The sequence below is a fragment of the Trichosurus vulpecula genome, chromosome 5, assembly GCF_011100635.1.
Source record: "Trichosurus vulpecula isolate mTriVul1 chromosome 5, mTriVul1.pri, whole genome shotgun sequence".
Taxonomy (NCBI): Eukaryota; Metazoa; Chordata; class Mammalia; order Diprotodontia; family Phalangeridae; genus Trichosurus; species Trichosurus vulpecula.
Window position 1 is genome coordinate 93953204 of NC_050577.1, and position 23211 is coordinate 93976414.

Here is a 23211-nt window from a genome sequence, read left to right on the forward strand (position 1 = left end):
AGGGGGAGGAAAGGGGAGAGCACACAGCGGACTACTAGGACAGAGGGCAGAAATGCGGCTGCCACCTACATTTAATTAAAGGGGTTTGGAAAAGGCCCAGGAGCCCACGGAGATAGAACGCGAGAAGGTAGAGAGGTAGGAGCTGGATAAAGAGGCCCTGGAGATTTGGCGAGGCAGGAAGCCGTAAGTGATCTCACAGAGAACCCCCCACCCCTGCCACACCGCGGAGGGGGCGAAGCCTCATTGCAAAGAGGAGATAGTCTGGCAGGACGGAAGGGGAGGCAGTGGGAAGCTGAACACCATTTCGAGAAGCTTTGTTTTGGTAAAGCACAGAAAAGCCGAAGTAAAGCTTTTTTAGGCGCGGAGGGCTAGGCTGGGAACAGCCTCAACTAAACCTCCTAAGTTATTTTAACACCCGGACTACTTCTTCAACCACTCGCTCTTCTGTTTTCTCCGCGACACGCCACTCCGCCCCCCGCCCCGCGCTGTTGTGTCCGCTCAGATCACACCACGTGGTGAATACTGGGAAATGTAGTTGAAGACCCAGCAGTTTTTCCTATTGGGCCCCCGCCCGGAAACTCCGTTTCCCGGCATCCGGTGAAAAAGAACTGAGGCACGTGGGGGAGGACTTGAAGATACAGCCCACCTATGCGCACGTTCTACTGGGATTTGCAGTTCCTTGGACCTAACATCTGCTCACAAGAGTAGAGCACATTGGACTACAATTCCCAGGAAAGACTGCGCCTCACCCTTAGATGACGTCATCGCGGCAGCGCTAAGGCCTCTGGGAACTGAGGTAGTTCGCGTGCAGGGCCCTAGCCTTAGCCTGCCGCGCCGGGAAGACGACATTTCCCAGGTGGCTGTGCGGAGGCGCGCCGGAAGCAGGCGGGTGCTGTGATTGGCTGGTGAGCCGGCCGCACGCGGAGTAGCCGAAGCTGCTCTGTTGCGACAGAGGCCGAGCGGCGAGGCCCGGTGAGCTGGGGGAGGGGGTGCCGGCCGGTGAGGGCGGGAGAGTCGAACCGGGTCTGAAGGGAAGGCGAGGGATGGAGGGAGCGGGGAGACCCCGGGGATGGAGAGGAGATCTGGGGGAAGAGGACTTCTGGTGAGGGACGGTTGGTGAGGGAAGAGAACCGGGCCGGGGGGGGGGTGGTGGTGGGTGGTGGTGCGGGGCAGAGAGTAGAGAGAGGAGTTGGGGAAGAAGAGTTGGGGGAGGGGGAGAGAGGTGGAGGAGATGGTAGAGAGTACGGAAAAGACGGGAGTGGAGGGTTGGGAGGAAAGGGAAGAGACTAGCGAGTGGGAGAGATCGAGTTGGGGGAGGGGGAGAAAGTGGAGAGAGAATGAGGGGGGAGATAGGGGGAAAAGGGGTACGTACGGCAGTGGGGAGAGTGGAGCCTGGGGGAGAGTTGGGAAGAGAACAAAGTGAAGAGTGGGGAAAGAGAGGGATAGATAGCGGGGAGAGAGTTGGGGAGGGGCTTAGAGAAGCGAGAGAGTGAAATATGAAGGAGGGAGGGAGGGAGAGACAGTGGGTGGAGAATGTAAGGTGAATGAAAAGAGAGGGGAGAATGAAAAGTGGGGCGATAGGGGAAAAACTGGACAGTGGGAGGAGATAGTAAAGGGAGAGTCAGAGTGGAGGAATGAAGAGAATACAGGATGGGCAGGAGAGATCAGAACTGGGGGGAAGAGATGGGAAAAGAAGGAGGAGGGAGAGAGTGGAGGCGTGGAGCGTACAGAAAACAGTGACTGGAAGAAGAATGGGGTAGAGAAAAGAAGGAAGAACAGGCTAGGATAGCTGGAGAGGAAGGATGGAATGAGAGATGAGTCATTTAAAAGGTGAGGTTAAAGGGACAGGGAACTGGGGAGAGGAAGAGTCAGGAGAGAACTTGTGAAAAGGTAGGGGAGGTTGAGGACTCTAAGGAAAGGAATGAGAAGCAGGCAGAATGGAGGGGTGTAGGAGGTAAGCTGTACTGTAGGGTAAGGAGAAATTTCTTTTAGGAGGCAAAGCTAGACCATAGGAACATAGATTTATAGCTGGAAGGAACCTTAGAGGTCACTTGACCAATAGTCATTTTACAGACAAAGAAACTTGAAGCCCAAAAAGGTTCAGTGACTTGCCTGGCACTGCCAATTGAGTGGAAAAGCAAAGATTCTAACTGATTGCTCTGACTCCAGATCTAGCACTGGTCTGTGATATGGGAGTAGGGGTTCAGTAGGAGATGATGAGACTGTGGGGTAAGATTTGAGTCAGGAAATATCTGGGGGCGACCAAATACTGAGTAAGACACAGTGGTTTGGGAACAGAGAAGACTGCTAGGCAAAAGATTAAAGAGAGAAAACAGGGCCTGCCTATCCCCTTGTGGTGTGTTCTTGGGTATGGAGATTTCCTTACCTTTCTCACTTCAGGTTAAGCTGAAAGCACTGTAACACCTGTGGCTCATCACCATGCCCTCTGATCTGGCCAAGAAGAAGGCAGCCAAGAAGAAGGAAGCTGCCAAAGCCAGGCAGCGGCCCAGAAAGGGGCATGAAGAAAATGGAGATGCTGTCACCGAGCCACAGGTGGTAGAGGAGAAAAATGAGGAAGCCAATGGCAAAGAAACCTTAGGTAAGGTTGAAGTATCTTTTATGGGAGTTCTCTGATAATTCTGAGTTGATGTGGAGTTCCCAGATCAAGAGTTGTCAGAATTGTAGCTTTTCTTAGCATCATGATTTAGGTGCAGAAAAGGACAAAGGATGGGTCTTGTGCTATGGATTTTTGGCCCCGTTTTGGGTCTGTGACTTCAGCCCACAGACTCTGTTGGGTGTCTGATGCCAGAGTGGAGTAGTGTGTTCATCCTGGGTTCTCGATACTTTTCTTTCTCAGCCTCTTATTTTCGCAGTAGATAGTAATTCACTGTGTCCATTTGGTGGCCAAGGTGCTGGATTGTGTGTCACATGGAACCCTTCAAGAACTATTGACCACATAGGAAAAGATACTTTATGTTTGAGCCCTAAAAAGAGACTTCTTTGTTTTATTTTGTTAGAAACATTTATTGAGTATATGCTGCTTAATAAGGCACCAAACTAGGGTCTGTGAGAAGTACAGTAGAATAAGAACCTCATTCTCCTTGTAGCCTTCTAAGGAGTTTGGGGAGGTGAAACACACAAAGGGGAAATTTAACCACCTATGTCAAGGTAATGCGATAAGTAATTCCTTACCCTGGTATTCCATTTACCTTGTTATTTATTTACTTGAGGGACACTGTGATATAATAGCCTGCCTTAGTGGTGGGAAGGTCTAGTTTGAGTCCTACCTCGACATGTAATAGTTCTGTGACTCTGGATAAGTCACTTAACCTCTTCTAATCCATGCTGCATTTGGGCTAGCTCTAAGACTATAATTTGCAGGAATGATTGCTTTCCCACATCATAGCAAGGTTTTCCTCATCAGGAATTTTCTATACCAGTGAAATTACATTCCTTCCTACCCTCTACCTCCCCACCCCCCAAAAATAATTCATTTATTCATTATATGGAGCTTCTTTTGCAACCAATCTAAAATATTTGTTGTCATTCTCCATGCCTTCTCAGTCTCCATTGCCTTCTGCAATTGTCTGAGTACCGTTCCTTCATAATCAAACTCTAAATACCTTCTCCTTTATGGACTTTTTCAGCTCCACCAACCCAGAGTAATCTCTGTTCTCACTGAATTCTTGTAAAATTCTTATTACCTATACGTATCATTGGACACTTAGCAAATGCTGTCTTTTGTTGTTTTTCTTTTTATGTCATTTTTCCTCTAGATTATAAGTTCCTTGAGGACAAGAACCAGATAGAGTTTCTTCTTTTTGCCTCTTTGTTCCACTTTTATCTTTTTGTAACCTTTGTCCCCATGAAGGTACTTTGCACAATAACTGTTTAAGGAAGATGAAAATAAGTGGTACCAGACAAAAAGCATTCAGGGGAGGGAGGGAGAAAGTAGAGATTGAGGGAGGAAAATAAGAACTAGGGGATGACTCCATGCCTGGGACAGTGATTGGGAGAAAACTGGTAAGACATCAGGCTGTGTGATGAAATGTTGAGGAAACAAAATAACTTTTACTGCTAAATTCCCAAACCAGTGCTCCAAAGGGGCATTTTATTTTGAAATATTACCACCAACCTAACCCTGGAAACCTGTCCTCCCTTCTTTAAGATGTTAGACAACTCTTTAATTCAGTCAAGACAACTCTGAAGTTTAAAAAAAGGTAAAGGAAAGAGAAAATGACAATCACGAAGCTCAAGGTGGTCATTTTCATTCTGTCCAACCCTCCTCCTGACTGTCTGGGTCAGCATCCAAAGCATAGATAAGGCTGGTTCTTCCTTTCCAAGTGAATCTCAGCTATCCAGCTTGTAACTAGCATCTTAACCTAAGCTAGATGTAGTCCGTTTGGCTCTAAATAATTGTTCCTTTTTAGAAACTGGCAGCTAGCCTTCAACATAGCCCTCTCAGTCTTCAAGATAGACCACTTATCTTTTCTGATATCAAAACTGGCCTCCTTTCTGGAAGTGCCCACTAAATTTTGGCAGCAGGAAGCTTCCATTGGACCTTAGCACTGGTCCATTTGATGCTCAGGTAAGGTTTACACTGTGGATCTAATTAACATTCCATACCTGACTTTCTAGCTCTAGACACTTTTTGGTATGGTCTCAAAAAGATTAGTCATTTTCAGTTTGGTTCCCACTTCTCATAGGAGAGTGGTTCCTTCCTAGAATCCCACAGGAGAATTCTACAGTATTCTAATACTTTACGCTTCTGGCAGTAACGCAGGCAGTTTTGACCCGAAATAAAAAGGTCGTCACAGACCAAGGTGCAGAACACTTTTCCTGACTAGATCAGTGGTCCGATGGGGAAGATGGAAGAAATGAGTGGCCAAACAAAGTAAGATGTGTCATTTGAAATAAAGGAAGATGAAACACTCTCTTAGGTAAAGTGGAACCATGATGTTGGATGGATACGGTCTTTAGAGATACACATTGAATGAATTAGAAAGTTTGAAAACTCTTACTTCCACTCTTAGACCAAAGATTTCATTCCCCAACTCCCAGCTTTCTCTAAGGACATCAGACCTAGGCTCTAAGATAGTGGAATCTAGGTCTCCCACCACTCAGCCTGAGGAATGATAAAAGCTCCCGTGTGTTTAGTGCTTTGATGTCTGGAAAGCACTTTTCTCACAACCCCATGGTGTATATGCAGAATAAGTACTATTCCCATTTTGCAGATGAGGAAAGTGAGCCTCTAAATTAAGGTTAAATGACTTGCCCATGGTAAATATCTAAGGTGGAACTCAAACCCAGGTTTTCTGCTTCTAAGGCTGTCATTTTTTCTATTACTCTATAGTATCTCTTCAAGGGCTAGAACTAGGCTTCTTTCTGACTCTTGGAACTTCCCTTATTACCAGGTGTCAGAGTTACCACTTCTTTCAAAGCCCTTGTGGTCCGCCTTTCAGGCTGCTGAAGGCTCAATCTTCTCTTAAGTTCCCCACAGTGTTTGGAATGACTCTGTGCTAAATATTACCAAACTTGAGCCTTGCCAGGCAATCTTCCCCAGGAAGCAGAGCACGGAAAACCAATAAAACTATCAAAGAGAGTAACCTCTGTCCATTGTTATTCTTTCCTGATTTGTAAGATTCAACAGGGTCACAATATTCTCTGTGGGAAACAGCGTGAGCCAAGTATAGATAGGAATGAATGTGATTTATTCAGAGGCCAGTGAGGAAATTGGCTTGGCTAGAAAAGAGGGTATGTGTTTGGGTATAGTGAGAGAAGAGATGGGAACCAGAAGGCTGGATAATGTTGGTTGAGAACCTTTAGGCAGGTGGTCTGACCCTGAGTAGAAGTCTGACCTAGGGATCATGGGTCCCTGGCAGTGAAAAAGAGGTAGAGAAAGTGGCACTGGAGATAGAGAGGAGATAGAGGAGCTTTGATCATTTTCTTAAATCTAATTCATGTGTAAATCAAGGCATCACTCCATGATGTCATTGGTCCTCTTCAAAAATGAAGGATGAACAACAATCACACCTGTCCCCAAATAGACTTTTGGACCATCAGTCTAATCCAGCTAAGTGGACCATTCTCCCCCTTCCCATTCCACCTTCCATCACCATTCCGCACCATTGTATGGCTTCTCCTTTTCTTTCCAAAGCATGCGAAAACTGTGAAGGTTGCCAGCTTGGGAATTTTGAGAATGAGCAAGTGGCCTACTTCCATTCCTTCCGCTATCTCAATAGCTTACATTCTCAGTTCAGGCTTTTGTTAGTGCTGTCTCATTCCTAGATGATTGTAGACTTCCTTCTCCCTGGCTTTGTCACCTCCTGGCCCATCCACAATGCCATGGTTTAAATGTCATCTGTTTAGTCTGATGCTGTCATCAGTATCATTCTGTCTCTGAATTAACAATAATCTGGCTGGTAATAGTAGATGACATTTCTGTAACACTTTGAGCCTTACAAAGCATTTTTTTTAAAAATAAATTTTCATTTAATGTGTACAACAACCCTCTGGGGCTTCATACTGTAAGTGGTATTATCCCAGTCTGGAGGTGTTATCCTAGGTGGAGAAAAATGATGCTCGGCAACGTGAACATTCATGTGGTCATAGAGCCAGTAAGTTTGGAGGTGGAATTTGAACCTAAATCTCTCCTTTGAAGCTCACTGTTCTTTTAATTATCTGACACATTTTTCATTGTAAGGGTCCCTCACATTTCCTCTGGATTTTCTCTACGCCTTCATTGAACTTTTTCTTTCTCCTCTAAGGCCTCATCTTCTCGCACCAGACCAGTCTTCACTAGCTGTGCTTCTGGAGCACTTTTTTCCCAGCTCAGCCCCCACCTCTTTTCTAAGCTTATTAGTCATCCTCTAGGACTCACCTTCACATTTATATCATTTTTATACTTTCAAAGCACTTTTATATCCATCCTTTTATTTGATCCTGAGAAGAAGCAGTGAACCCCAAGGTAGGTGAGGCAGGCATTGGTTATCCCTCATCACAGTGGCAGTGTGATTAGGGGGTAGAACACTGGACTGGTGTCCAAGTCATCGTATATGACTTGGTTATGTGAGTTGGGGCAAGGCACTTTACCTTTAGGGGCCCATTTCCTCATCTGCAACCTGAAGGGCATGGATTGGAATACTTGCAGCCTCTAGGCCACTGTGGCCTTCTAGGTTCTTGGGTACAGCCTTTTGACTGAGTCCAGGTTTACAGATCAAATCCTTTTATTAAGGGGATTTGTTCTGTGAAGTTTGGATTTCGTCAAAGGCAGCACTTAAGGTTCTAGAGGGCCACATGTTGCCTCGAGGCTGCAGGTTCTCCACCCCTGGACTAAATGGTCACTAAAATGCCTTCCAGTTCTTAACATTCTATGACTGTAAAGAGACAGAGATATCCAAAGGTAAACTGACTTGGCCGAGGTCACCCAGCTAGTTAGTAGAAAGAAAGCACTAGTTCCCAGGTTTCTGGACTCTGAAGCTAATTTTCTTTCCACTATGTTGGGTCTTCCAAACTTCCCTATCAGTTTTTCCACCATTCCCATTTCATTTTCCCAAGAAATTCTCCAATATCCTCTCTCCTCTCTGTCCTTCAAAATAATGATTTTAAAACTGAAATGGGTGAGTAGGCTGCCCATAACCCTGTCACTGCCTCAGCGACCAGCTTTGGAGGTAGTTTTGGCTCAGATAATGTAAGGGAACAGTAACTATGTGATTCACAAGAAATGAACCACCATCTGGTGATGTGGGCCCAGTCGTTGAACCTGGCTTTTTCTGTGGAAGTTAAATATAGTCATTTCCTCCTTGGTAGGATAGTAATGGCACCAGAAATGATAAGTTCCTTGGTGGGGACCGTGGTACCTTGTGGGCACTAGACCATAGTCCCTCCTGGGCAGTGTGGCTGCCTGGAGGCACAACCTCCTTAGTTGATGAGGTGAGCTGACCATGTCCTTTTAGCATCTGCTGAAGGGCAGATGAAGCGTGTCATCCCTTCCCTCAAGGGGCTTGCAGTCTAGTTAAGGGACTTTAACATGTATAAAAATCATTATACATATACAGGTTATAATGAAATGCAGTGGAGAGGTCACTTGGTACAGTGGAATGAGGTTCCATCCTTATCTATGTCAGAAGCCAGAGAAGTTAGACAGTGTGCCCAGGTGCTAGGTTTGTGTGCTATGTGCCAGCCTGGAGGGTCAGTGCTGATCTAGCAGATTGTTTTTAATCACTATTAAACATTGTAAGGTTACTGGACATGAGTTGGGTTTTAGTCTTTGGGAGCAATTTTGCCTGTTGATTGAGCCCATCTCACGCCTCTTCCATTGCTGTCTTTAGAAGTGGATTTGCTGACCAAGGAGCTGGAAGACTTTGAGATGAAGAAAGCTGCTGCCCGAGCTGTCACTGGTGTCTTGGCCTCTCACCCCAACAGCACTGACGTCCACATCATTAACCTCTCCCTCACTTTCCACGGTCAGGAGTTACTCAGTGACACAAAGCTGGAGCTGAACTCAGGGCGTCGCTATGGCCTCATTGGGCTGAATGGAATTGGTGAGGCACTGGAATGGTCAGAGATGTCTGGTTGGTTGCTTTGTCAATCAGCAGTTTTTATAGGGTTTCTACTATGTACCAAGCTGGGATGCCAGGCACCACGGAGGATGCAAAGATTACTAAGCCATTGCTCCTGCCTTCAGGGCCCTTATAGTAAGCAGCAAGAGGAAAAGGCAGCTAAACAATACAAGGCAGGATCGTGGTATGTAGTATGTAGTATGGCAGATGCTTGTAGATGAGAGGAGAGAGAAAATCCTAGGCTACAGTGGCCAGGGGAAGTTTCATTGTGGATTTCTGGGAGGGTGAGCTATGTCCTTTAAGATGGAGTGAAGTGAGCTAGGCAGCAGATAAAAGGGTGGAGGCAGTGTTTGCAAACTCAAGGTAGGAGGGGACATATAAAACCAGCCTCCACAGAATGAAGCACTTATGTAGGGGAGTTGTGTGAGAGAAGGCTGGAACCAGATTGTGCAGGGAATGCCTGTGCTCATCTACCCTCTTCCACTTTCCACATCCTATCTCCTACTCCCTCCTCACCCTTTTCCTAAATTTCTCTTTCACCTTCAGGAAAATCTATGCTGCTGTCTGCTATTGGGAAGCGGGAAGTGCCCATTCCAGAGCACATTGATATCTACCACCTGACAAGGGAGATGCCCCCAAGTGACAAGACACCCCTGCAGTGTGTGATGGAGGTGGATACAGAGCGGGCCATGCTGGAGAGAGAAGCTGAGCGTCTTGCCCATGAGGATGGTATGGAGAGGGACCAGGGACATTGGGTATCCTTGGGTGGGTGACATCACAGTGAATAAAGGTGGGGGGTAAGATTCGATTCTAGGCACCAAGGTCCTTAGAGTTATATGTTGTCCTCTCCCCTGTTTGCAGCGGAATGTGAGAAGCTGATGGAGTTATATGAACGGTTAGAGGAGTTGGATGCTGACAAGGCAGAGATGAGGGCCTCTCGAATTCTACATGGTTTGGGCTTCACACCTGCCATGCAACAAAAGAAACTCAAGGACTTCAGTGGTGGCTGGAGGATGAGAGTTGCTCTTGCCAGGTGGGTCCCTCCCCACATCCTGGTCCAACTTAATTTCCTTGAGGCAGATTATATGTCTCTAGTATCTTCAAGCTGAACCCCAATTACTCTTTGGATCTAGTTGTCTTAGAACAAGAGTCAGCAAGGATGTATGCCAAATGAATGATGGCTTTGATTACAGGTAGTGGACTTGTGGAAGGAGAGTTGTGTAGGTAACACATCCAAACAGGACAGAATTGTAAAGAAGGCCTCTTTCCTTCCTTCTCTGGCAATTTCTTTTCTTGTGTGTGATTCCTAATAATCTATGGTAAAGAATCGATTAAGATGTTTAGTCTCTGGGCCAAAAGGTTGTGGGGACACCAGGCTCTGTGCCCTTGTCTGGTCTTTTTTGAGTAAATGTCAAAGCTGGATTCTCAAAAAAAAAAAAAGTTGTTGAAGATGGCGGCTAGAAAGCAGGGACTAGTGTGAGCTCCCCACCAAGTCCCTCCAAAAACCTATTAAAAAAATGGCTCTGAACCAATTCTAGAACTGCAGAACCCACAAAATAGCAGAGAGAAGCAGGGCTCCAGCCCAGGACATCCTGGATGGTTGCTGAGTGAGGTCTATTGCGCACGGAGCTCGGAGCAGAGCCCAGTGTGGGTGGTGGCAGGACCAACCAGACCAGGAGTGGGCCCTAGCACCCTGAATTAGTGAGCTGTGGCAGTTACCACACTTCTCAACTCACAAATACCAAAGACAACAGAGAAGGTTAGTGGGAAAAGCTGCTGGGGACAGAGTGAAAGAAGGAGTTCGAGGTTCGGCCACCGCCCCAGGGACAGCGGAGGTGGGGCAGCTACAGAACTACAGCTGCAGTTACTTCTGGCCCCAGGCCCACCTGGTGGGAGGAATTCAGTGGCAGATCAGAGTAGGAGTGCAGAGCCTGCTGAAGATCTGAGTCCAGTCCAGGTTGTGGGTTCTTGGGGAAGGAGGAGTGCTGGTGTGGCAGAGCTGGCTGTAATAGCTCTGAAAACAACAGTGCATGCCCTCAAACTTGGAACATAGTACTCTTTACAAGCAGTCATACACCAATGAAAAACTCAAGGGTCAAGTAAGATGGCTAGGAACATGGCCAGGCAGCGAAAACGCACACAGATTCAGTCTCAGACTTTTGAATCTTTCTTTGGTGACAAAGAAGACCAAAACATACAGCCAGAAGAAGTCAACAAAGTCAAAGAGCCTACAACAAAAGCCTCCAAGAAAAACATGAACTGGTCTCAGGCCATGGAAGAGCTCAAAAAGGATTTGGAAAAGCAAGTTAGAGAAGTAGAGGAAAAATTGGGAAGAGAAATGAGAAGGATGTGAGAAAACCACGAAAAACAAGTCAATGACTTGCTAAAGGAGACCCAAAAAAATACTGAAGAAAACAACACCTTAAAAAATAGACTAACTCAAATGACAAAAGAGCTCCAAAAAGCCAATGAGGAGAAGAATGCCTTGAAAGGCAGAATTACCCAAATGGAAAAGGAGGTCCAAAAGACCACTGAAGAAAATACTACCTTAAAAATTAGATTGGAGCAAGTGGAAGATAGTGATTTTATGAGAAATCAAGATATTTTAAACAGAACCAAAGGAATGAAAAAGTGGAAGACAATGTCAAATATCTCATTAGAAAAAACCACTGACCTGGGAAATAGATCCAGGAAAGATAATTTAAAAATTATTGGACTACCTGAAAGCCATGATCAGAAAAAGAGCCTAGATATCATCTTTCAAGACATTGTCAAGGAGAACTGCCCTGATATGCTAGAGCCACAGGGCAAAATAGAAATTGAAAGACTCTACAGATCCCCTTCTCAAATAGATCCCTAAAAGAAATCTCCTAGGAATATAGTTGCCAAATTCCAGAGCTCCCAGATCAAGGAGAAAATACTGCAAGCAGTCAGAAAGAAACAATTTGAGTATTGTGGAAACCCAATCAGAATAACCCAAGATCTGGCAGCTTCTACATTAAGAGATCGAAGGGCTTGGAATATGATATTCCAGAGGTCAGTGGAGCTAAGATTAAAACCAAGAATCACCTACCCAGCAAAACTGAGTATCATGCTCCAAGGCAAAATATGGACTTTCAATAAAATAGAGGACTTTCAAGCTTTCTCAGTGAAAAGACCAGAGCTGAGTAGAAAATTTGACTTTCAAACACAAGAATCAAGAGAAGCACGAAAAGGTAATTAAGAAAAAGAAATCGCAAGGGACTTAGTAAAATTGAACTGTTTTGTTTACATTCCTACGTGGAAAGATGATGTGTATGATTCATGAGACCTCAGTATTAGAGTAGCTGAAGGGAATATGCATATATATATATATGTGTATATATATGTGTATGTGTGTGTGTATGTATATATGTATGTGTATATATATATATATATATATATAGAGGGGGGGGCACAGGGTGAGTTGAATATGAAGGGATGATATCTAAAAGAAATAAAATCAAATTAAGGGATGAGAGAGGAATATATTGAGAGAGGGAGAAAGGGAGAGACAGAATGGGGTAAATTATCTCGCATAAAAGTGGCAAGAAAAAGCAGTTCTGTAGGAAGGAAAGAGAAGGCAGGTGAGGGGGAATGAGTGAATCTCGCTCTCATCAGATTTGACCTGAGGAGGGAATACCATGCACACTCAATTGGGTATCTTACCCCACAGGAAAGAAGGAAGAAGAAGATAAAAAAGGGGGGATGATAGAAGGGAGGGCAGATGGGGGAGGAGGTAATCAAAAACAAACACTTTCGAAAAGGGACAGGGTCAAGGGAGAAAATTCAGTAAAGGGGGTTAGGTTACGAAGGAGCAAAACATAGTCTTTCACGACATGAGTATTGTCGAAGGGTCTTACATAATGATACGCATGTGGCCTATGTTGAATTGCTTGACTTCTTAGGGAGGGTGGGTGGGAAGTGAAGAGGGGAGAGAATTTGGAACTCAAATTTTTAAAAACAGATGTTCAAAAACAACAAAAAATAGGTTTTTGCATGCAACTAGAAAATAAGATACACAGGCAATGGGGCATAGAAATTTATCTTGCCCTACAAGAAAGGAAGGGAAAAGGGGATGGGAGGGGAGTGGGGTGACAGAAAGGAGGGCTGACTGGGAAACAGGGCAACCAGAATATACACCATCTTGGAGTGGGCAGGAGGGTAGAAATGGGGAAAAAATTTGTAATTCAAACTCTTGTGAAAATCAATGCTGAAAATGAAATATATTAAATAAATTAAAAAAGAAAAAAAAAGTTGTTTAACAACTTGGGCACTTACCTTCTTCATTCATTCTACCCTCTTAATAACTAGTCTTCTGGGTGCTTTATGTTGGAGGTTCCAGGTACTTCCTAGGCATATTCCCCAAGTCAGCTTCCCTCTCTGCTCCTTCCCTGGGTTCTTTGCTTCACTTTCCTTCTTCAAGGGAACAAATATTTAAAGAGCTGCTTTAGAAAGGCTAACTACCAACTTCTGTCTTGGAACATTGGGGTGAAGGAACTCTAAAATCTCTCCCTGCCTCTACCCAGAGCTGTCTTTCACCCACTTTAGTTGGGTCTCTCCTCTGTAGAGGAGTAACCACTCCAGGAAAGGAGCATGTTCCATGTTCTCCTTTGTCTCTAGGTCTGACAACCCCATTATCAGGTAGTTGTTGCTTATGTCTCCCCTAGATGCTTGTGGATGTTTCAGTTTATTTCTTGTGTCCCTTGTGTAGGTGCAGACTTATATAAAAAACAGCAGCATCTCTAATAGGTCCTCTGTAGTCTCTCCTCCTCTTCAGGCTAAATAATCCCTTTGCTTAAAAGCCTTCGTTTCTAGCCCTGTAGTCATTTCTGTCATTCTCTTTCATATCGCCGAGTTCTATTCTTCCCTCTAATGTTGGGGTGTGTGTGTGTGTGTGTGTAGGTAGGTTCCATCCCAGCACAAACTTTAATAATCATCTCTTTTGTTGTTCTTCCCTGTCCCATCAGAGCCCTGTTTATCCGGCCCTTCATGCTGCTATTAGATGAGCCCACCAACCACCTGGACCTGGATGCCTGTGTTTGGTTAGAAGAAGAACTCAAGACGTAAGAGTGTGTGCATATGTGTGGGAGGTTGTGGTGGGAGGGGAGGGGGGGGGCGGCATTAGGCCTGAATCGGGCAGGGATCCTTAACCTTTTTTGTGCCATGGACCCTGTTAGCAGTTTGATAAAGCCTGTGTGCCCCTTCTCAGAATAAAGATCGTAAATGCATAAAATAAAATATATAGAATCAAGCCATTTCAAATATAGATATTGAAATGTTCGATAAATTCATTGTGCCCGGGCTAAGAACCTTTCGGCTAAGGACAGGGTCAGAATGAACCCCTATAACGAATTAAGAGCAGACCCCTGAGGAGCTTCTGTGTAAGATCTTAGATTCAACTTGAAGTCTAGTAAAGGGGATCAGGAAGAACTCTGGTGAGACTTAGAGAAATCTCTGATTGACTTGGGTACTACACTACATTTGGGAAAGGCTTTGGTCAATGTTTTCTACACTTTTTTCCCAGTCTATCCACACCTATTAACTTATGTGTTCTTTCATCCATCCTGCTTTCCTTCCAGCCCAGGCAGCTGTCTGTCCATAGCCACTTCCACATTTTATTTGTTTGTATGCATACATATCCAACCTGACTGTCTTCCCTTTCGCTTCTGTGGTTACTGCCACCTCCACCTGCCCAATTTTTAAGAAAATGGTTAAGGAAAATGAGAAAACTTGGCCTTCTTCATGAGTTCTTTGGCTTTTCAGCTTCAAGCGAATTCTGGTCCTCGTCTCCCATTCCCAGGACTTCCTGAATGGTGTTTGTACTAATATCATCCACATGCATAATCGGAAGCTCAAGTATTACACAGTGAGTGGGCTCCTGCAGCCCCATTGGGGTGATTCTTTGGGTTCAAACGTGTTACAGAAATTTGGTTTTGCTTTTATCCATCTTTTATTTTTACATTACCTTCATTTTCTAATGTACCTCTTCTTCCCCCTTCCTAATGAACTATCCTTATAACAGATAGTTTTCTGTTCAAGACGTATTTTTTAAAACTCTTAAAATTTTTCACTCCTTCCTTACCAGAAAGTACAGGGCTAGAGGTCTGCATCCTAATCCTTCCCATCAGAACAAAAGAACAGAGATGAGAACCTTGGCAGCCCATTTTCAAAGGCTGTTCACTCATGTCCATGATGGGGGAGTCAGTCCTTGTTGCCGTGCTGTGCCCTGGGCTTGGTGAGGGAAAGGACTGTTGCTGTTCCCTCAGTGACTTCGAGTTCTTCACTGCCCACACACAGCAGCTGCCACACTCTATATGTCCGCTCAGCAATCACTGCCATGTCTGTAGATTCCCAAACCCGAAGGTTTGAACTTGAACGCATCCCGCTCTTTTTTGTTGTATAGTCATTTTTCAGTTTTGTCTGATTCTTCCTGACCCTGTTTGGGGTTTTCTTGGCAAAGATACTGATGTGGTTTGCCATTTCCTTAACCAACTTGAAGATGAGGAAACTGAGCAAATAGGATTAAGTGACATGGCCGGGTCACACAGCTAGTAAGTGCCTGAGGCCAGATTTGAGCTTAGATGTGTCTTCCTCACTCCAGGCCCAGTGCAGTATCCACTGTGCCACTTAGCTGCCCCCTCCTTATCTGCTATATAGTCTTACCCAGATAGAGGCAGAATAGTCCTTCCCCTCATCCCTCACCTACCTGAATGAATACAGCTGCCTGCTCTATCCAATTCATTCATGCAGGGGAATTATGACCAGTATGTGAAGACACGTTTGGAACTGGAAGAAAATCAGATGAAGCGTTTCCACTGGGAACAGGATCAGATTGCTCACATGAAGGTATAAAGGCTGTGGAGTCAAGCCTGGAGCAAGGCAGTGGAAAAACTGCTTTTAGAAGCTTTAGTGTGGGGGAAGAAGAAATTGTGTGCCCTTGCTCTGATTACCCTGGTCTTTTTCAGAACTACATTGCTCGATTTGGCCATGGCAGTGCCAAGTTGGCCCGGCAGGCCCAGAGCAAAGAGAAGACACTGCAGAAGATGATGGCATCAGGGCTGACAGAGAGGGTCATTAGCGATAAGGTAGAGGCCGAGTGGGCCAACAGTTTTGGGCCATATATTGCTGGTGGGAAGCAGGTGGGAAAGGGGTCTAGACTGTAGTAAACGTTCTGTGTTTCTACTCTTCAGACACTTTCATTTTATTTCCCGCCGTGTGGGAAGATTCCTCCACCTGTTATCATGGTGCAGAATGTGAGCTTCAAGTACACAGATGATGGGGTAAGTTCGCACCAGGGTGGGTTAAGGGGCCACATAGTGAAGTGGAGGGATGAGCCCAGTTAGGCTGAGAGGCTAAGACTGATCCTTCCAAGCGATCACCACTCCTACCACCTTAGAGAATAGGGGAATTCAAGATCTGACAGTTGGGGAGGGGTTGGGTAAGGTCTGTTGTCTGTGGTCTTCCCTGTCTTGGGGATGGAGGTTAAAGAGGAGACTGCCGCAGTGGGACAGGGCACTGAGGTGTCCGTGTTTCCTCCACTCAAACAACAGCCCTGCATCTATAACAACCTGGAGTTTGGAATTGACTTGGATACACGTGTGGCTCTGGTGGGGCCCAATGGAGCTGGAAAGTCAACCCTGCTGAAGCTGCTAACAGGAGAGGTAGGATCAGACTGCATGTGTACCCACTTGGGAGGAGGAGGAGAGGCACTATAATTGGTTCTGTTTGTAATCCTGCATGTTTCATTTTATACATTTAAAATGTTATTCTGAGAAAAGGGATCTGGAGGTTTCGCAAAACTTCCAAAGAGATCTATGATAGGTTAAGAATCCCTGAACTAAAAGCTGGGAAACTTGCCCCAAATGGCTGGAGGATGGAGGACTACTTGAGGTTCTTTAGCCAAGAGTAAGACATGGGGGGCAACAAGGGGATGCAGTTTGCTCAGGTTTGCATTGCTTCCAGAAAACAGCTGGTTTTTGCTGTAAGAGCAGCAGGCATGAAGTTACCTATTTAGTCAGAATAGAGAATCCTGTGTGTTGGGGGTGGGGAGGGGCAGGAGAGAGATACTCTACTAAGAAACTCTGCGTTATCTGTCTTGTCCTCCTTATTTGTATGAATGTTTTCTGTTCCATCTGTTCATGTGTATGTCTCTCGGATGAGGGGTGGAGTTTATGATCTCTTCCTAAATACATTTAGGGTGGCCAGGAAACAAAATACTTTTATGGATCTGCATTCTGTTTAGCTGTGTGGTTGGGGGCAGGGGTTAAGGGGGGCAAGGGTGTAGAGAAATTATCCACGTGTTCTGTGTGTGTGTCTCTGTCCCTTGCTGGGGAAAGTTTTATGTGTTCCATGGTTGTGTTCTTCTTTCAGCTGCTGCCCACAGATGGGATGATTCGAAAACACTCTCATGTCAAGATTGGCCGCTATCATCAGGTATAAAGAGAAGGGAATAATAAGCGTTTACGTGGTGCCTGCTGTGTGCTGGGCACCATGCTAAGTGCTTAATGAAGATTATCTCATTTAATCCTCACAACAACCCTGTGGTGTAGGTGCTGTTATTATCCTCATTTCACAGTTGAGACAGGCAGAAGTTAAATGGCATTTAAAGACATATCCAGGGGCACACACAGATGGTAAGTATCTGAGGCTGGATTTGAACTCAGGTCTTCCTGACTCCAAGCCCAGTCCTCTCTCCACTGTGCCACCAGCTGCCCAAGGTACAGAGGACCTCTGTCTGGCTCTCCTTGACTTTACTGCCTGCCCAATAAGGGATATGTATAGCTTAGCTAATCTATTCTTTAGTCACCCGATGCCATAAAGACATAAGCAAACAGCATTGAGTTTGTTGTCCCTCAAGCTGGAGGCCTCAGGGGTCAAGGCCCCTAAAGGGCCAGGACCGCGTGGTTGTCATTTTCAGGATTCTACTCAGAAAGAGGTTGTTAACACTGGGCTTATTGCTGTTCTCCACATGTAGCATTTACAAGAGCAACTGGACTTGGATCTGTCCCCCTTAGAATATATGCTGAAGTGCTACCCGGAGATCAAAGAGAAAGAAGAAATGAGGAAGATCATTGGTCGCTATGGCCTAACTGGGAAGCAGCAGGTGAGCAGGGATGCACTCCACAAAGCCGAGAGAGTCCTGAGCCACATGGATTATGGGCATCATGTCCTAAGCCTTATCGTTCTCCCAGATCCTCAGACTCTTGGTGAAATTCCTTTAAAACCAAAACATTTTTTAAATGTTTTCTATTGAATTGTCCTCCTCCATTCTCTTTCCTTCCCCAGATATGAGAGAGAGCCAAGTAGCAGGGAAGGAACATCATAACTGACTGAGATGTTTCATCTTGTTTTAAGATCTTGATTTTTTCCATCCTGGTTTAGAATTCTATAATGGCATATATGGTGGGAAGGGCTGGGAACCTTTGTTCTCTGCACCCCATGTTTTGTGCCCTCAGGGTAGGGGCCTGATGGAAAAAGAAGAGAGCAGCAAGAGACTCAGATATTCGGAGTAATCTCCCATAACTCAGCTGTGGTCATGGAAGAAAAAGGGAATAGAGACCTGGAGACACAGAGCCCAGCTCCAGGATTGAAAGTTTAGTGCTTCCTGGGGCCTGGTAGCTCAGGTATTAAGGAGAGGTCTGTCCCAGGCACGAAGCTGCCTAGGTTTCTGACTCCAGAACCATTTTTAGCTACGAGTCAGGAAATCTTGTGTGCTAATCTTGACTGACAGTGTGGCATGTTGCTGCAGAGCATTGCCCCAAAGTCCTTGTATGTCAAAGGGTTGTGATCCCACACAGGTGAGCCCAATCCGGAACCTTTCAGATGGGCAGAAGTGTCGAGTGTGCTTGGCTTGGCTGGCTTGGCAGAACCCCCACATGCTCTTCCTGGACGAGCCTACCAACCATTTAGACATTGAGACAATAGATGCTTTGGCCGATGCCATCAACGAATTTGAGGGTGGCATGATGCTAGTCAGCCACGACTTCCGGCTCATCCAACAGGTAGGAGCAAAAGGGACAGGAGGTGGGGAGGACATGAGAGCAAATACAGACACTGGAGAAAAAGGACCCTCCGAACAAAAGTTCTGGCAGCTCTCTGGAGTCATTCCTGAAGGACCTTCAGCTGGAAAGCTGCCTTTCTTAAAAAAAAAATACAATTTAGGATTCCTAGTCTGACCCCTTTTATGAGGAGGAACTATTATCTTCTTGGAGGCATTTGGTCTATGGGGGGAGGGAAGGGGAGTGCTGACAATTGGGAAGAGATTATGAGACACTGGGCTGAGTTACTGAAGGAGGGTTGTAGGATCGTAGATTTATTTACATTTACATTTAGCTCTGGAAGACATCAGAGGTCATCTCCATCCTCATTTTATAGGTGAAGAAACAGCCCTAGAGAGGTTAAGTGACTTGCCCATGGTCTACACAACTGATAAATAAGTGGCAAAGCTGAAGTTTGAACCTAGGACGCCATATTCTTTCCACAGAGCAGTGAATTGGGCTTGGGGATATCTTGCTGGCCATCCTTTAGAACAGACCAATCCTAGTCTTCTGGACTGGATATGTAAAGAGAACTGAGGACCGTGATTCTTTTTTCAGGTTGCGCAGGAGATCTGGGTGTGTGAGAAGCAGACAATCACCAAGTGGTCTGGTGACATCCTAGCCTACAAGGAACACCTCAAGTCCAAGCTGGTGGATGAGGAGCCCCAGCTCACCAAGAGGACCCACAATGTGTGAGCTAGCCACCACAGGTTTGGGGCAGGACCTCGGTCTGGGGACTAAAACATCTGCCACCCTGACCAGCCACCCAGGACTGGAGCCCAGGGCTATGCTCTTATATCACTGCAATATTCCTCATCCCTTGCCATCTCTTCCCTTTCCTCTCCCATTAACTCCCTGTTCCTGCCTTAGCAGCACTCCGACCTCTGCAGACAACACCTGTCTGTTTCCCACCCTCTCTCTGCTTACCTTTATCCACATCTGGACCACAGTTGGCTGCCCTCCCCTACTCCCATATTGTTGACCTTATCCACACCCGGATGTTGATGCCCAGGGCCACCTGGGGGCAGCCCTGGGGCCCCGACCCTTAGAGTTGGGCCACAATGAAGGAAGCTTAGGTTCAGGGAGGTATGAGGAAGGTTCCAACCCCTCCTCTCCTCCCCTCCCGCTTCCACTTCTCTTCTCCCCTTCTGCTTCTGATTCAGAGCTAGGGGCTGGGGCCCTGGTTCTGGTCCTGGTTGGTTTTTAAAGAATTATTTAACAGTGTAACTACCAGATCTGCCTGACACCCCTACAAAGCGTCCAATAAAGAAAAAGGAAAAAAAAAGCCACAGCCACACTTTGCTTCCTTGGCCTGGGTACTGTTCCCTTCTCCAGCCCAGCTCCCAACAATGAGACCTCACCGACTTCACCCACCCACCCCCCCTGCCCACTGTAGGAGTGGGGCCCTGAGTGGGATCTGATCTGGGCTGGGAGAGAGGACACTGAAGACTAAGCCCTGAGGGAGGCTGGACTGAGAGTGGGCTGAGCATTAGTGAAGAGAATAATGGAGGTGCCCAGGCCTTTTCTCTGCACCTGTGAGTGTTAGGATACAGTGCTGTAAAGCGAATCCTGGATCAGAGAGCAGCTTTTCCCTTTTGATTCTTTTGAACAACCCTAGGCCTATGCAAAGACTGTTCTGTTTGTTTAGACTCTGTTTTTACTTCTGTTATTTAAACCATCTGGCCCACTAGTAGCAGTCTGATTCAGTATTCCTGACCTCCAGGGGCTGCTGTGAACCAACACTCCCACCCTCTTCCTCACCCTCTTCAGAAACCATCATCTAACTATGTTAGCAAGGAGGCAGGCAGCACCGGCTCCCTCCTGTTCTCAAGCCACAGAGCTGAGCCCAGGCCTTGTGGGAGGGGTGTACAAAAGAAGGTGATGCCCAAGTCCTGCCCTCCAAGACTTACTCTTAGTTGGAGAGATGGTTTTCAAACCAAAGGTTTTGGGGACAATACTAGACAATGCACTGATGTGGCCTGAGGCTTCTGAAAAGGGAAAAAGACCGTGTGGGCTGGAGTCAGGATGTTTCAGGGAGAAGGTGGAATTTAAGCTAAGCCTTTAGGGATGCATGGGGTTTGGAGAGACAGTAGAGGAGCAGGATGTTTCCAGTGGAGGGGGAAACAGGGACAAGTGAAGAAGTTAGACACTAAAGATAGTTTTTAATGAATAATGAGGTGGACCACGGTGGCTGAAAAGCCTTGGTGCAGGCTGAATGACTGTCTCCTCTGCTTCTGGATAGGCTCAGAAGGAAGGGACTTTTCCCTGGGACTTAAGGAACTATCCTCTCAAAACTGGCAGTGAGTGCTAAGAGTCAGGACTCCTAATTTGAGGGAGCCTTGGAGGTCACCTAGTGCAGTCCTCTAATTTTATAGAAAATGGGTCCAGGTCCCAAGATCACACAGATGATAAGGAACGGAGCTGGAACTGAGACCCTGGTCCTCTGGACTTCACACCCAGTACTCTTTTCGCTAGCTTTCCTGGGACCCTCGAGATCTTGGCTTCTACAGAGGGAGATTTGAAGTCTGAGAGCTTTCCCAAAAAATAACTTTCAGTGATAACCTGAAATTCTGTTATTTACAGTTGATTACTTTGGGATAAGCATTGTCCTCTTCCTGTTAAATCCTTGCACATTAAGCCCGAATGGCCTAACCTATTGGCATAAGTGGTACGTTTCCAGAACCTGGTAATGAGATCCCCCCACCTTCAAGAAATTTATACTCTCTCTAAGGCTAAACAAAAATTTGGGAGAGCTACATGCTCGACCCCTGGGGCCAAGCCGAAATTATAAAATCAGTCAAGTTTTTGTCTTTGTGTTTTCCCCTTTTTTATTTTGTCCTCCATTCCTTCTTTCCATCCCTCTTCCCCAAGGCTCCACCCCCTAGGGCTTCAAGCTTTCATGCTCTCTCAAGTCTCCAAATCAGTAAGTAAAAGGAACTGATGATGCATTGATGCCAAGATTTCATAGCTGAGATGGTACCACTGTATCGGGCTGCCTCTCGAAGTAGGTGGGACACGAGGAATGTATAATGTGAAATAGAGGATATATGCATTGGAGATGGGGAGAGAAACCCCAGTACATCCTCCTCCTGTTTCCCCTGCTTCTGTACCTGCTCAAGTCCTAGCCATCTGTCTGGTACTGCTGCTCCTTCAGAGCCTTCCCCAGCTCCTCCAGGCCAGAAGAGTGAGCCCTCTTTCCTGGCCTTCCAGCCTTTCTTTGCATTCTAAGCTATTGAGTGCTCGGCTGCTCTCCAGTTGTTCCAGGTGCCTTAGTTTTGCCTCCCTAGGTAGATTGTAAGCTTGAAAGTAGAGACAATAGCTTTTGCTTCTTTATCCCTGAATAGCACAGTGCTTGGCACATAGTAGGTATTCAATAAATACTCGATGTACCGTTGATGACATTAGCTGCTTTATGGTCTTGAGGCATTTGATAAATTCGCTCCCAAGAGCCCTTTGTGAAAGGGGAGAAAATGCCTGGCAAGCAGGAGATTGTTGTACCCTCCCTTAGCAAGATTTGGAAAGTGTTCCTCCTGATTGTGCAAAGACACACAAAGATGAATTGGTCCAACCATTCTGGAAAGCAATTTGGAATTATAGGACAGTGACAAATATTGTCCCCCTATTAGGCATATACCCCATGAAAGTCAAAAGATAGAATGGTTCCGTACACATCAAAATAGTCATAGCATTTTTTTGTGGTAGTAAAGAACTGGGAAGAAAGTAGACAACTATTAATTGGGAGTAACTAAATAAATTGTGGTACACTAAAGGAATCTCATATAAGAAATGGTAAATAACGAAGAGTTCAGAGAAGCATGGGAAGACATGAACCGATGCAGATTGAAGGAAGTGTTATCAGGAAGATAATATACAATGACTACAACAGTGTAAATGGAAAAAAAACAAAATTAAACAGCCAAACTGCCATGTAATTATAATGACAAAGTTTGGCACCAGAGAAAGAGGGATACTTCTCTTTGCAGAATTGGGGAGTGTGAGGGTGGAACACTGTACTCATCAAATTTGGTTGATGTGTTGGTTGGTTTTGCTGTATTTTTTTTTTATTTTGTTACAAGGGTGGCTAGTTGGGTAAGGGAAGAGGGAAGGCTATTTTCCGAAATGAAGGTGATGTTTTAAAAAAAAATAGCAATAAAAATAAAATTTTTAAAGGAAAAAATTGTTCCTCCTCTCTGTTACTGTTGCCTGAATGCTTTGTGTCATCACTAACATTTTTGACTTGACATTACAGAATAAGTACCTACAGAACAATAGCTAACATTTAGCACCTTGAGGTATACAAAGCACTTGAGCCTTGAAACAGTTGTATCAGGGATGTACTACAGGCCTAATCTTCATTTTTACAGATGAAAAAATTAGAGATTACACTATTGGACCTTAAGTGATGCCTATGGGATTCAAACTCATGTCTCTTGTGATTCTAAGCCCAGCATTTCCACCATGATACCAAGCTATCTTTCCATATACCATGGATAGTGGAATCTTATGGCATTAAAATTGTATGCATTTATAAGAGTCAATCTCATGAGTCCCTCCTTTGCACCCTGTGTGTGGTACCTGCCCCTGATTGTGGC

The 23211-nt window shown here is 45.5% G+C and overlaps 1 protein-coding gene across 2 annotated transcripts; it reads left to right on the top strand.

The window, feature by feature from the left end:
• The first annotated feature begins 242 nt into the window (after window positions 1-242).
• LOC118849881 (ATP-binding cassette sub-family F member 2) lies at window positions 243-22712 on the top strand. Of its 2 annotated transcripts, none has more exons than XM_036758956.1 (15): window positions 243-972; window positions 2401-2599; window positions 8331-8543; window positions 9108-9290; window positions 9423-9594; window positions 13550-13645; window positions 14346-14448; window positions 15333-15428; window positions 15548-15667; window positions 15773-15862; window positions 16133-16243; window positions 16953-17015; window positions 17557-17685; window positions 18380-18583; window positions 19178-22712. In XM_036758956.1, the coding sequence occupies exons 2-15, from the start codon at window positions 2440-2442 to the stop codon at window positions 19313-19315; spliced, it is 1878 nt and encodes a 625-aa protein (XP_036614851.1). In that variant the 5' UTR covers window positions 243-972; window positions 2401-2439; the 3' UTR covers window positions 19316-22712. The 2 variants fall into 2 exon arrangements, with proteins under 2 accessions (XP_036614851.1, XP_036614852.1); XM_036758957.1 differs by having other exon boundaries at window positions 958-1102.
• Window positions 22713-23211: the final 499 nt, after the last annotated feature.

Bases quoted from the DNA above. Each gene is read 5' to 3' on its own strand.
- LOC118849881 (XM_036758956.1), top strand. From the start codon at position 2,440: ATGCCCTCTGATCTGGCCAAGAAGAAGGCAGCCAAGAAGAAGGAAGCT. The intron at 2,600-8,330 runs GTAAGGTTGAAG...TGCTGTCTTTAG, and splicing joins CAATGGCAAAGAAACCTTAG to AAGTGGATTTGCTGACCAAG. The intron at 18,584-19,177 runs GTAGGAGCAAAA...TTCTTTTTTCAG, and splicing joins ACTTCCGGCTCATCCAACAG to GTTGCGCAGGAGATCTGGGT.